This window comes from Bombus pyrosoma, linkage group LG4, assembly GCF_014825855.1.
Source record: "Bombus pyrosoma isolate SC7728 linkage group LG4, ASM1482585v1, whole genome shotgun sequence".
Lineage (NCBI taxonomy): Eukaryota > Metazoa > Arthropoda > Insecta > Hymenoptera > Apidae > Bombus > Bombus pyrosoma.
In genome coordinates this window covers 9258599-9272923 of record NC_057773.1, presented here as the reverse complement: position 1 = coordinate 9272923, position 14325 = coordinate 9258599, and the positions used below count along the sequence as shown (strand labels likewise).

Below are 14325 nucleotides of genomic sequence, written 5' to 3'. Positions count from 1 at the left end.
TAGATTTCTGGATGACGCGTAAACAATTTTTGCAAAAATTTCTGTTCTTCGAAATCCCGAAGAAAATGGTAAAGATCACTTCTTATCTTAAAAATGTAAAAAAGTACACTTTTTAGCCTTATGTTAGTTGTGTACATGTTGAAAATTTCTCGTAACGATTGTACAGAATCGTTCTCGTTACTACGTGATCTTACAATATTTCTTCCGAGTTTCTCTTTGCCCATCATCGCAAACAGTAAATCTATTCGGATGACAATTTTCCAGATGTTTTAAACGATTTGTATGATGATTTTGCAATTTCGAATTTACAAAATTAAAGAAAGGCCGACGCGTAAGATGACGAACAAACATGCGATGCTGTGCACTGGAAATGTCGTATGTAAGTACGGTGACTTCTAAAACTGCCGCAACAGTCTTTGAAACTGAATAATTTGCTTAAAATTGGATCGAAACACTTGGGATTTTTTGAGAAGTTTGCTGTATAAAAAATTTCTTGGAAAAACCGCAATTGATTGGAATGACGAAAAAAAAGTGTTATACAATATCACATATTTTTTTACCCGTTGCAATGTAATTGATAAATTGTTTTCGACAGATGTATCGAATTATACCAATATTAAATTGCTGAATATTAATATCTTACTATTTTCATATTATATGCATACACTATGTTATATTAGTCTAGCATTACGCACTAATTTAAATTTAACGCTAATATAACAACTATGTATCGCTTGTAAAATTATGATATACTAACGTAATTGTAATTGTAATAATGCAACAAAGAACATTTTTATTATGTACTTTTATCAATATTTATCCTTCGTTCTATGATATCGACACTATTTAGCTTTCGCGTAAGAGTGTTTAACTCAGATTACGTAATTACAGTTATGAAAAAAATTCTAATTATATAAACGTAATTCTTAAGTAGGTATTTGAACAAGATAAACACCTGTTAATCGACATGTAGTTCCTAACTCTGAAGCAAACTAAATATTGCAACTTTTACCGCGGCATTTCTACATATTCCAAAGCTTCGTAAAGCTAAAGCTGGTACAAACCTAATTGCTATCATTTACTTGTTCTTTGAAGCGATAATTATCAAATGAATTACAAATAAAATAAATTTTATATTTTATTTAGTTATTTAATGGATTTCGTTTAAATTCGAGTTACGTATCATTAGTCGCAAATTTGCACGAAGATGAGAATGAAGATTGATTCGCTAGTGAGAAAAGATGGATACTTTATATCGCGAATATAATTTCTTCGAAAGTTAAATCACTTTTTACGCTTACGCATTTTCACGAACGATCGTGAAGAGTTTCGTCGCCGAAATTTCGAAACGCAACGTGCGTTACTGGCGATGCGAACAGGCGATACGATACAACAAATGGAAAATCAGTTTTGCACGTGGAGCTTCACCGGCGCGAAAAGTAGGGGAAGACGATTTTCGGCTTGGCGAATCGCGCGGGGATTCGACCCTGGCCGATCGTACAAGCGCATGACAATATTTAAAGAGACGCGGCCGTGGATCGCGCGAACGTTTTCCATCCGCGCTACAGAGGGTAACACATAAGATTCTGCTTGCTTTCAACAGCAGTCTTTACTCGCTGTTTGACAAGAAAGAAGACCAGTGTTCTAGCTGTTGCAAGCTTAATCGCTATGGTTAATCAGGTTGCCTCCTTGTCCTATATAGTGGGTAAGTATTTCCTACCAATTTTTCTGTTTTCATTTTCTAGTAAAATAGGCCATTTCATTTATTATTTTCTTTTTACTCTTCTTTGACTTTATCGGAACGACGTTGAGATTTATCATTCAGTGATTTGATAGGATATAATTAATACATTCGTTTCCTCATTTTAATTTTTTAATATTATAAAATACAGTATCATTTTCCGTGTATATTGTAGTTTATCCGAGATGATTTTTGCAAGGAGATTTGAGTAATTTATAAACATAAAACTGATTGAAAGAAGATATAACAAATATAGCGATGTCCAGAGTATGATTTATCTAAGCTATTCGGTGAACGTTTGATTTGTGAAATTCTTAAATATTTAGGTTTTCACGAAGTTTTCAAATCATTTACCATTCTTTTAAAATGGTTTACGTTTAAAATCGTCGAATCATTCTCTTATCGAGTTTATTGAGTTTTTATGTGAATAACAGAAAGTAGCATTTCTAAATTGCAGATTACTTAGTAGTACGATATTCTATCTAGATTTAAATAAATGTTCACTTCTTCGATCTTCTTCCTGCATGATTTTATGATGGTTATTATTATTGTGATCGTTCTACATAGAAAAAGAGATTCTCACGTGCGAGATAAATCATTGATGAGGAGGCTATCATAGTATAGAGTTTTAATAACGTGGGATCAAAATAGTTTAGCATAAATATTAAGCAAAGATAATATGCGTATGCTAAAAATAATTTTTAAACAATTCATCTTCCCGGATTTTTTTTTTCAACGTATAACGATGGCTGTGATATTTTAAGATTAATTAGATTTTAATCGGATCCGAAGAATCGTTTATATATGCCACTGGTACTACGCCAATAATAGGCTCATAATAATAGGAAATATCAGAATGAAAACAAAAAGTAGATATAGCCGTTGCTCTGAAGAATAATTATTTCAAGAGTTGCAATTTAATATGAAATCCACTTCACGATTTTTATGTAATATTATTATTTCTATTAATATCTCGTTTGCAAAACAGTTTTCAGTGCTGCGAAAAAGATTACTTGGAAAAGTTTTATGACTACAAAAGAAATAACATATTGGCAACAGGCTCTTTATAGGTATAGGAGGTATAAAAATAATTTCGAATGTTACGTTCAAATTCGATAAGATGGAAAACTCCAAATACAAAGATACTTGCTAACAAATTATATTTACAAACCAAAAATTGTGTCCGAGTTTATTATTTTGATTGTGAAATATTTAAAATTCCGGCAAACATCAAATGTCATAGTATATTGATAATCGATATCTTGTTTTTGGTTACAATACGATTTGGAAATTGTTTAAGGCTGTTTGAAAAATTGTGTAATTATTATGAAATAATTACTATAATATTGCATTATCAAAAGGCTTATGATTGCCAGTTCTTTTTTAAACGACAAAGGACAAATTTTTGATTGACTTGATTTACTTAAAACACTCGAAATTGCCAAACGTCTCTCGTAAACGATCGAAAATGTTGCATTTCAGCGAATTTGCCAATATTAGTGAAAAATACGCGTGAACGTTATTGTTGAGAGCGTAATGCCCTTTTGCGTCATCGCTTGTTCTTCTGTATTGTTACTAAACAGTAAAATGATAATCCGCAGTTAAAACGATTCCGACCATGAAAACAAATATACGTAGAATAAATTGAATTCCATAATCAAATATTGTACTTTTAATGCATCGTATTATACGATACCAGGGTTACGTACGTCATTGATCGACTGTGCTTTCTTACGTCAATGACAGGTATTGTTGATGAAAAGACGCACGATTGAACGTCATGCACCATCGATGAAAACGTTATCAAAATCGTGAAACTTATCTAACTATTATGTACATATTATACTGTACATTATTAAGGTTCATCATTTTTTAAAAGTTTATTTTGTTAAATCACATAGCTAACATTACTATTCGTTTTTCACCTGTATTTACATAGTTATGTATTTCGCTTAATTTTTATCGCTTAAAAATGCAAAGAATGAGTTGTGAAAGATTCGATATCCTCCTCGCCAGAGATTCTTTAACCGAACTACGTGCCTTTCGAAGAAGCTTGAATTTGATAAAGATGAAATTTTGTTCTCGATAGCACTAAACTATTAAAACGTTATACGTATATGAAATATTTAACAAGTTGTGTCACAGACAGATTTCAAATTTCCAGCACAATGTTTCTACTTCAATCGTATCGTTTCGCTTTCCCGCCCCGCCCCCCCCCCAAAAAGTTAGATCTTCGTAGCGATCATTTTCCATTTAACAATAGCTACATTTTTCTTAAGTGTATGATTTTTCATTTACGCCTATTACAAGTGTCAAGACAATTACGATTATTGAAATCCAGTAAAAATTGGATGCTCTCTACAGCTTCTACTTTTCAGTTATAAATTTGCTACTACATTGGCATACGCTTTATAAACGTAAAACGCTAAATAAAGTAAAATTTGTCCGATTTTTCCAACAAATTCACGACCAATAATAATTATGGCCAACGGTACTGTATCTATTTACGACAAATCAAATTGGTTTCGTTTCGTATTCGCTGCATAAAAGTCACGTTCCTGTATAGCGGTATAATCAAGCGAAACAACATCAGAGTAATTATTGTTGAAGTCACAATAATTACTTCCTTCAACCTTTGTTGCCGTAATTTCGATCCAAACCTGTTGTTTGTTCGTGTCTTTGTCAAAAAGTACAGGGGGTCGATCTGCAGGCATATCCGTCGTATTTGAATATGACACAGGTGTACGATAGAGAAAATATTAGAATATAATTGCTCCTTTTCATTATCATTTTATCTGCCGTTTACATTAGCAATCGATCGATTTACGTCACTTCGTTGATTCGATTTCTAAGCTGGCTGATTGCTGATAAATATTTGAACAAAGCCACATTCCTTCGTACAACCTTTTTTCTTTTATCAGAACACCCGCGCTCGATCTATTCAGCGATATCGAATAAGATGTTTAATAGAAGTTTGATTAGAATTGCTTTCGCGGTTTGAAATTCCCCATAAGAGAATGATCATGAATTCTCTGAAATCTTCATCGTCAATAATTTTTCGTCAACCAGCGATCGTTCGTGTTCTCTTAACGAATTGTCTATTAATTAATGCGAGTATACGAAGAACGGATAAGGATGCACGTACATATTTTCGTAGAAGATTACGACAGATATAGATCTTACTGCTTCCACGAGGTTTGCAACGTGACTTAGCATTGTTATCAAGCGGTTAAGAGATGATCTAATATAGAAATGTTAACACAGTTGCATTGTTCGTACTTGAAATTAGCTATTTGCGAAGTGAGCTTTTATACAATGAACAGAAAGCGGATGCGTGTTTTCGATCCGTCTTGTGATCTCCGAAGGATGAAAAAGCACGATTGTTATGCGAATGGTAAAGCACGCTTCATCGTAGTAGCTACGACCAACGCCCAAAGTTAGTTTCTTAAAGATGCAAAGGAAGACGGTGGAGTTTTAAACAAATATCCCAATAAACGTGCAAAGAGATAAATTTGCCACGTTAATGTTCGATTTCAAAACTGTTAGATATAATATAGAGTGTTGCTTCTTTGTAATATTCGATGGAATTAATTTAATTTTAGGCTGACGGTATTGATACGATCATTGATCGATAAATATATGCTGTATAGGTGAGTTGAGAAATTTAATCAAATATCATAACGAACTTAGAGAATTATTCACGGTACCTACATACATATATCAGATGTCAACATACTTAATAATAGTACTAACTATTTAGCAAAACTGTATGCAGCTTAAGTATACAGCTGTCCTCCTTTCTGGTATTTGGCTCGTTTCCCAAGGACGAGATCTTACAATTATTTTCGACAATTTGTTTGTTTATTTACTATATTTATCATAAGGTAAATTGCGCGTGACCTGACTTTATTGATTCACGTATTTCTATCCAGAAAAATTGAAAAACGTGATTCGTGTATGTGAATAAAATTATTAAAAAATTGTTTTAAATCATTTTCTACGTTTCATTTACTTTATTTACCCTCGATTATTTTATATTCAACACTGGAGTTGAATAAATCGTACTGAAGTATTCTGTTTAACAGGATAAAAATTCCCTTTTCTTGCGATTAACAATTTTTATAAAACATGTAATGTACTAGCTGTCGTTCAGTTGTATCTGAAGATACTTTTACAGCTAAAGTTATGTCGACCTTTCGTAAAGACAAATTTAATGGACTTCATTTACTGTGCATTTACCATCAATTGCTGCTGTCACTATCTTGATTGTGCTAATGGTAATTAAAAACGACCCGGTAGAATGTCAAGAATGTTCTGTTTGGCGATATTCCGCTCTGTGTATCATAAATTTCACCTTACACAATATCGACTTTAATTGGAGGGCTAAGTGGAGAAACGATACAAATATACTTTTTCTTTCGAAGAAGATTTATCTAGATTTATCTAGAAGATTTTATTTCAAAGCTCTAAGCTTTTGTAAATATCAATAAGAATGTGATTTAATATCCGAGAACACAGATTTCTCTATTAAAATGTACCTTTCTCGTGAAAATAAAGAAAAGATCTTCTCTTTTCTATAACTTTCTCTTCTTAATTAATATTTAAAAAAATAGCCCAGTTTGTGATAAATCCTGTATAATTGTATTATAACACTTTTAGAAAAAAGAAAGGAAAATAATCAAAGTAACTCTCAAACAATTTATGTTAAAAATAAATATTCTTGCTACTAAATATCATCATCTTTTTTAACATATGTTCTTATACCGTATATTTAATAGTGACAATATAAATAATGAAATAAGAAGATATAATATTTGCAAAATTGTTAGTTGGATCAATTGTGAATATACAACTTGGAGACCGTGTCCTATTCACGTAATAGTAAATCATAAGTTTTATATAACATTTTTATGAAAATAATGATTGTCATAGCATCGATATGGAACGCATGTCCTCGATATTCGTTATAGCGACTTGAATGGTGAAGGTGATCATTAAACTGGTATAATTTAAATATTGCCACTGCAGCATTAATTTATATGGAGATATTAAATTGTTGCTATTTTCTCAAATATAAATAAAAGTTAACAATTATAGATAGATAGCTAATTCATAAAAATAAATTTTAAAAACTAACATATTTAATATAACCAAAATATTCTCAATGTATACTACATATATCTATTTTTTTATTAAATTCTTTTAATACAAATGTCTAATCTACGTATGTGTTTTTTTGTTTATTCAGAGAACAATGCAGGCAAGGAAAGCGCTGCAGATTTCGAAAAAGCCATCAAACTGTGTGGTACGAATTATTCTTTTTGTTTCTCTGTTACTTCATTTTTTATTATTTTCCATTTACTCTGTTATTCACTTACGTTTCATTAAAACGATATACACGGATCTTTAATAGAAATTTAAATAATAACGCTGTAACCAGAAATTATTAATATACTCTACTGTAATTAATTTTCTATAATCCTACATTTTCTATGATTTCCACACTCACAGTGTATTAATCCTTCAATTCTGAAAACTTCTACATATATATACAGTTAATTACACGAGCAGATACTCAACGTCATGTTAGTATTTAATTAATTTGACGATTTCAAACGGCAAAAAGACTAATGGGAAATTTAATTTACTGTTTTAGGGTACGGAAAATTCCACTATGGCTTGATATTACTCTGTGGAGCAATGTTCCTCTGCGTTGGTTGTCAGAACGGAATAAACGCGTACATTTTACCATCCGCAGAGTGTGATCTCGATTTGAGTTCTGAACAAAAAGGTCTTCTGAACGTCGCCTTTCTCTTAGGTATCAACGCAATCATGTATTTTTATTTTAAGAGTGCGCGCGTTAAAAACAAACACACAGCCATTAGGTTTATTTCCGAGTTTCCGAAGTCTGTCGATAATGTCTTTTTTAAACGTGTCGTTGAAACCCGGAAGCTTCGGAACTTGCGAAAGCAAAAGAAGTATAAACGCACCTACGTATGATTTAACAATTATTTAATTTTTTTAAATCATTCGAATATATAAAAGAAACTTCAAATTCTTTCGTGTAATTTGTCCAATATAGCGAAATGAGAATCGAAGAAGTTACCAGCTACTGAACGTTTCGCATAAAGGTTTTTGTTCGTCCTATGTTCATTCGTAACAGCTTTGTTTTATTGGAAAATGAAATTTGATCTAATTACGCGAATGATTAAAATGGATAGGATTCATATCCTTTTGAAAAAAGATAATTAAAAACGTCTTCGTTTTTTCCTATCCTTTAGCAATGGATTAAAATGAAGTAAAACCGAAAAGTAAAGTAATTCTGATTGTTTAATTTTATTCAATTGCATTATTCGTTACTTATCAGTCGCATTTATTCTAATTATGTTTTCAGTATTTCCACAAGTTGGAAATTTAATTCGAATTCAATTGGAATTCAATTGAGAAAAAACTAAAGTATTATCGATAATACTTGGAAATAAAATATTTTATGATCTATTGGATCTACAAAATGATTATATTATATATAATGCAACAAAATGTGATTGCCAAGTACGATAGTAAAAAGATGTTCAAATTATTTAGTAGGAACATAAAAATACTACGATATCCCAACTACCTATGTACATTTATTGCAATATATCAGACACGTTAGATAGCACTTATTTCATTAGGAAAGTTGAGGAGCAGTTTTTTATATAACATCCCACTCGCAGCTTGTACGACTAAAGTCGATTAATTTTTCCTTGCATATAATATTTGTCGGAGATAAAAAGTTGTTACATGAACTAAGACATTCAAAAATACGAAATTTGAATTTTTTTTTCTTGAAAGTTTTTTTGAAATGAAAATACCTACGATATGAATTATCGAAAACAATTGTATTCTATCGTTCGATAGAATATTAAAACAAACTTACATATATATTATAGGAAGAAATAGTGTAAAGTATAATACAACATTGTTTTTCTTATTTATCAATCTATATCCTCTAAACTACGAACTGTAAAAAGATAGAATCATGTTAATATCGTCATAATATTGTAACGATATTGCTATGGTATTTATTATTGTTTAGTTCACATTTAATTTAACCTGATATTTTCTTTCATTAGGCGGAGTTGTAAGTTCCCTTTTCTGGGGAGTATTTGCAGATGCCTACGGAAGGAGATATATTCTCCTCCTTACTTTACTAAGTGACAGTATTTTGTCAATTGGAGGAAGTTTCTCTCAAAGTTTTAAAGTGCTGTTAATTTTCAGAGCACTCAGTGGATTCTTGTAAGTATATTACATATTATGTAATAAATATCACATTGTATATCTAGTCAGTCCATGGTGTCGTGCGCATTTTCACATATAATAAAATCGCAAAAAAGAAAAAAAGAAATACGAACTTGAAGTTTATTTCGATCTACGATATATCTTTCGTTATTTTGTATTATTCCTTGCAACCACGATAATATATGAATTTTTCTAATCGCTTCGTAAAATTAATACGACTTTTGCACAAGTCGCGTGTTCGTAATAAGCGCATGAACTTGCAAAAAGGATTTTATGTTATATGTTAATATTATTTATTATAATTTATGTATATTATTTTCTAACGATTACTCTTTGACTTTAGCATGGGTGCTCCTGGTTCTCTAATCTATATGTATCTTGGTGAATTCCATGCAGCGAAACATAGAGTAAAAGCTATCTGTTACGTAGGGTTCTTCTGGACCCTATCGTGGTTGATATTGCCTGGTAAGAATTGTTTACAGTCTTGTAAAACACTTATCTACTAGTACTATTATTTAAATAATAAATAATTCTAATGATAATAAATAAAGTTAAACAATTAACTAGTAAATTTAATATTACATTTTTTAGTTAATAATCTTGGTACGTAATAATCCAATTGAAAGAACATTGACCAAATGTTTCAAACAACTTCATAATAATATTTCTTAAACATGTTACACATAGAAATTATTATGAAACTATATAAGGACTTTTTCTGTTTGTTAGGTTTGGCTTGGATTATCATACCGCTGCCAATATCCCTTCGATTCAATGGCATGTTGTATAATTCTTGGCGACTCTTTCTGGCTATTATTGGAATACCAACGTTAATGGTAACTTTGATCGCGACTAGATATCCTGAAAGTCCGAAATTTTTGGTCACTCAGGGAAAAACGGACGAAGCACTGACAATTTTACGAAAAATCTACGCGATAAACACTGGCCGTAACGAGGACGACTATCCCGTAAGCATCGATGCAACTTAATAATTTTGAAATTAACAACATTACCCATACCGAGTAGTAAAAATTGCAATGAAAAGCACAGACACTATCGAATCAGCATCGCCATCACATTCGCTATCAACAAAATTAACAATTGATAAATTAACTAATCTTTCGATTGTTCAATTTCTATTTTTTTTTTTAAATATCGCCTATTTCGTAATTTAAGGCAATATTATTCATTGACAAATATTCTTATCAAAATTACTACAGCTACTTAAAGTGTATACATTGTGATTTTCAATTTTTTGATTTTATTTAGTTACGAAAGTAGAGAATATCAAACATACAGGGTGTTTGGCTACAGGTGTCAGGAAATTTAAGAGGTGATTCTTGAAGCCGAAATAAGGCGAAAATCAAGAACAAAACAATTGCGTTTTCTAATAAATTTCTAGCTATGTGAAGCTGGAAGATTGTGCAAGTTAGGTTTGCGCTTTTTTAAAACACGTCTGGTGCACAGTCTGTTCGCTTCCTCAATACCATATCCTTGCTTTTAAAAAGAACTTCTCAAATTTTATGACTGTGGCTGCATAATTCCGAGTTATACAAAGAAGGTGAAAGCATTGGCAAAGAGTTCGCAATGAACTTCCCGTCACTACATTTCCATGTTTTATACATTTTGAAGCAAGAGAGTAGAACAGTTTTGAATGAACAGAATCGTTCCGACAATCGACGAAAAACTTTCACAGAACTGAGAATCTTAAGTTGGAGCGTTACTTGGTTGTATTGCGTGTGCCGTAACGTGTTGAGTATATACTGAGCATGTTGTGTGCGTTGTGAATGTTGTATGCAGTGCAGCAGTACTTATATTGTAGCCATATTTATTACAAAATGTATACATTTAGAGAACTTTCGGACACGTTCATTTGTTACGACACGGCGGACGGTAATAGCGTAAAAGCGCGATGTTTATACGCCGAAAAATATCGCAATAGGGCTATATCCAGCGCAAAGACATTTTGCGATATAATTCAACGATTGCGGTACGTTAAAATTTCGGAATACGATGGTCTTCTTCTCTACGACCTGTACGAGGTAAGCTGCCGTCCATGTGTCGTTGGGATTGAGGATCGCTGTGCGCATCGCTGCTTAGGCTGACCTCCTTTTGTTCGTGTAAGGAGGTTTGCTCGCGTGCAGGGGCATTTTAGCCGATTTTTAAATTGTCAATAACTAAAAACTAAAGCCGAAAACGCAGTCTTTTTTATTATTGATCTTCGTTTTATTTCAGCTTCAAGAACCACTCGTTGAATTTCCTGACACCTGTAGCCGAACACCCATGTATATATAAAAATATGACGAAGAGAATAAATTCGTGTCTAACGATGTTGTACTTGTGTTTCAGGTAAAAGTCTTGTTGTCCGATGATACGATGAATATTAAGAATGTTAATAATACGTCTTTCTCCGCGTCCAGAGTACTAATGGAATTGCTGAAAAATATTTGGCAACAGATGCGTTCGCTTGCGTCACCGCCGCTTTTGAAATACGCGCTTCTCTGTTGGACTATTTACTTTGCGAATATGTGCGGGTAAGTTGTTCATAAATCATATGGCGGCTACAATCTTGCCACACTTTAATTAAATTCTAGCCCGTTGACGATCTTAATGTACTTGTGATATTTGCTACAATTTTGTAATACAAAATGCTGGTCATAGAGTATTGCATATTCTCATATTTTATAGATAGAAACAGAGAAAGCAGAAATACGAATAATATCAAACAATTACATAATTTCCTGTAAGAAAAAAGTCATTTTGAGATTGGATATATTGTTAATCGATTCTATATTAATAGAACGTCTTCTTATTTGATTTTTCGGATTAAATAGACGTTTCTCACGCTAATTAACATAAAAATTGGAAAATCAAGAAAAATGTATATATCAAATATTTGTATAGAAACCTGTGGAATTCCCTGTATAATTTAACGAAGGATTCGATATCTTAATCTACTAAATAGATTGTTTAAGAATTGTTTAACTGATCAATTACGTTATTATATCCTTTACTAAATAAAATTCATCTTCTAATTTTTTAGATACTATGGATTCGGTTTATGGTTACCAGAGCTGTTCAATCGTTTTGAAAGCTACCAACACTCACATCCCAATCGAAGTGTAAGCGTTTGTAAACTAATCCAAGAAAGTGACCTGCAAGCTACTGTGACGCCAGCGTCAAATATCTCGCTTAATTCAACGAACGTTTTAATTAACTCGACGACTGAGACTGATTGTTCTTCTAACATGGACGAGATGGTTTTCATCAATTCATTGACGATCAACGCATTTTGCTTGCTTGGCAACATCGTATCTGGATATTTGGCAAATCGTGTTGGCCGACGAACAATTCCAGGTAAATTTGAAATATTTTCATCGAAACGAATTTGGTGAATTAGACGGGAAAAGCGCGTGAGAATTTCTTTTTACAGAAACGTTTACGCAATTATCTGTAAAACAACAAAACGATAGAAACTAAAGAATTCATCATTTTTTTAATTTTCTTTTTATCTCAACTAACTTTCCTTATAGCGAGAATAATTTTGAAATCTCCCGTAAGTGTTCATTGTATTATTTACACTACAAACGTATTATAAACCCTCAAGGTTTCATTTAAAAATTGCACAATTCCTTTCTGTTTCAGTAACAACCATGTTGTTAGCTGGAATGTTTGGCTTCGCGATATACTTCGTCGAGTCCTCCTTGCAAATTCTAATGGTGAGCTGCATGTTCTCGTTGATGATAGTCACAGCAAATTTCGTGATCAGCAGCATAGTGGTTGACATATTTCCGACGCATGTAGGCGCCGTTGCGATTTGTATGATGACCTGTTTTGGCAGAATTGGCGCGATCGCCAGCAATTTGGCCTTTGGAATGTTGCTCGACATCAGCTGCGAGGTGCCAATCTTTTTGGTCGGCGGTATAGTGATCTGTAAGTAAACGCTTTTATTCCTTTCAACTTGTCCAGTTCCTTTGCTCATTTGCCTTTTTTCCTTATACCAAATCAAGTTTCATTAATAATAATTAACCGTTCGATTACTTTCAGTTGGAGGATTGTTGGCGTTGACTCTTCCACAGAAAAAGAGTTGAACATTTCCCGGTAAAGGAATGAGAAAAGACGCGAATAATACGCTTATTACAACATTTGATCATTTCGTACATTCCAACAAATTACACCCTTTGTACACGTGAAGCCAGTATTTTTTCGAAAACATCAACGAGAGACAGTTTGCCTTGATTTCATCCGACGTTCAATTCTGCATATATTTGAATAAACTATAGACTATAGTTCGTGTCTGTAGCTATTATTTTTGTACAAAGTGTCGTCGAACTGTCTTTCTCTGAACTGTTGACTTTTCCAATTCGCACGAACATCATTCGAACGAATATTTAAATAATTGTGCGACTACGTTACACGGATAGTATTTTATCAGTTCATTCTTCTTAATTATTATAATAGTAATTAATGTTATTTGCATAAATAATATTTTGATGACTGCTAGTATTAATATATTGTTCATTCTCCCTTATCGTTTCTTCATAAGCAGTTACAAGAAGCGAAGATTGAGTTATTCGAATTTCTTTTAAGAACGTCTTTTAGGATTTCTTTCAAGTTTATGAAGCTTACAGTTACGCCATTAAATGCCATTAGTTTATAATCAAAGGAGCAAAGAACGGCGTTGTTAAAGCTAATTGATACTTGACGGTCGTTTCCGTTCACGAATTCATAATTACTGTGCTTGAATAATAATTATGTCTAAATAGAAATAGAAAATGTATAGGAAGAAGTGAAACTTTTCTAATGTGGGACAACGTTTTTAAACTCGAAGTCTATTATTCCTATTACAAAAGATAGCGTAGTATTGTCTAGTGTTACAATGTATGCGTGTTTTGTCTGTACGAATGAAGTGTGTTATAATCATGTACATACGAAAATGTGCTGTACGAGTAAACGAAAGATCAATGTAGAATAGATGCGAGAGGAGTTTACATTTTTTAAACAATTTATCACTCGTTGTATCTCTGTATTAATCCTTTTCCATGCCACATTTTCCTGTTTATTCGTGTAAAAGGACATACGCGTCTAGAAATTAAAAAATTCATTCGTGGTATTTACCAGATTGTAGAGCGTAAAATGACGTAAAATGATTTCAAACGTATAACATGTAAATTCGTTCAGAGTTTCGTGATAGTAATAAAACCGTTGTTTTACGATGTTCGAGGTCTATAAATGAGAAGTATTAATATTTTAACTAACTTAAATTGAGATAAATGTCGAAAGTTTTTTCTTTTTCTTTTTTT

At 32.2% G+C, this 14325-nt stretch overlaps 2 protein-coding genes across 3 annotated transcripts; both read left to right on the top strand.

Annotated features, from left to right (window-relative positions):
* Positions 1–1532: 1532 nt before the first annotated feature.
* LOC122567198 (synaptic vesicle glycoprotein 2B-like) lies at positions 1533–14031 on the top strand. Of its 2 annotated transcripts, XM_043725513.1 has the most exons (10): positions 1533–1705; positions 6990–7046; positions 7398–7559; positions 8857–9019; positions 9366–9487; positions 9752–9990; positions 11372–11556; positions 12066–12379; positions 12668–12955; positions 13070–14031. In XM_043725513.1, the coding sequence occupies exons 1-10, from the start codon at positions 1669–1671 to the stop codon at positions 13111–13113; spliced, it is 1611 nt and encodes a 536-aa protein (XP_043581448.1). In that variant the 5' UTR covers positions 1533–1668; the 3' UTR covers positions 13114–14031. The 2 variants fall into 2 exon arrangements, with proteins under 2 accessions (XP_043581448.1, XP_043581449.1); XM_043725514.1 differs by lacking the exon at positions 6990–7046.
* Positions 9997–11362, top strand: LOC122567200. The gene is made up of 2 exons (XM_043725517.1): positions 9997–11064; positions 11258–11362. Exons 1-2 carry the CDS (start codon positions 10810–10812, stop codon positions 11315–11317), a joined length of 315 nt encoding a protein of 104 aa, XP_043581452.1. The 5' UTR covers positions 9997–10809; the 3' UTR covers positions 11318–11362.
* Positions 14032–14325: the final 294 nt, after the last annotated feature.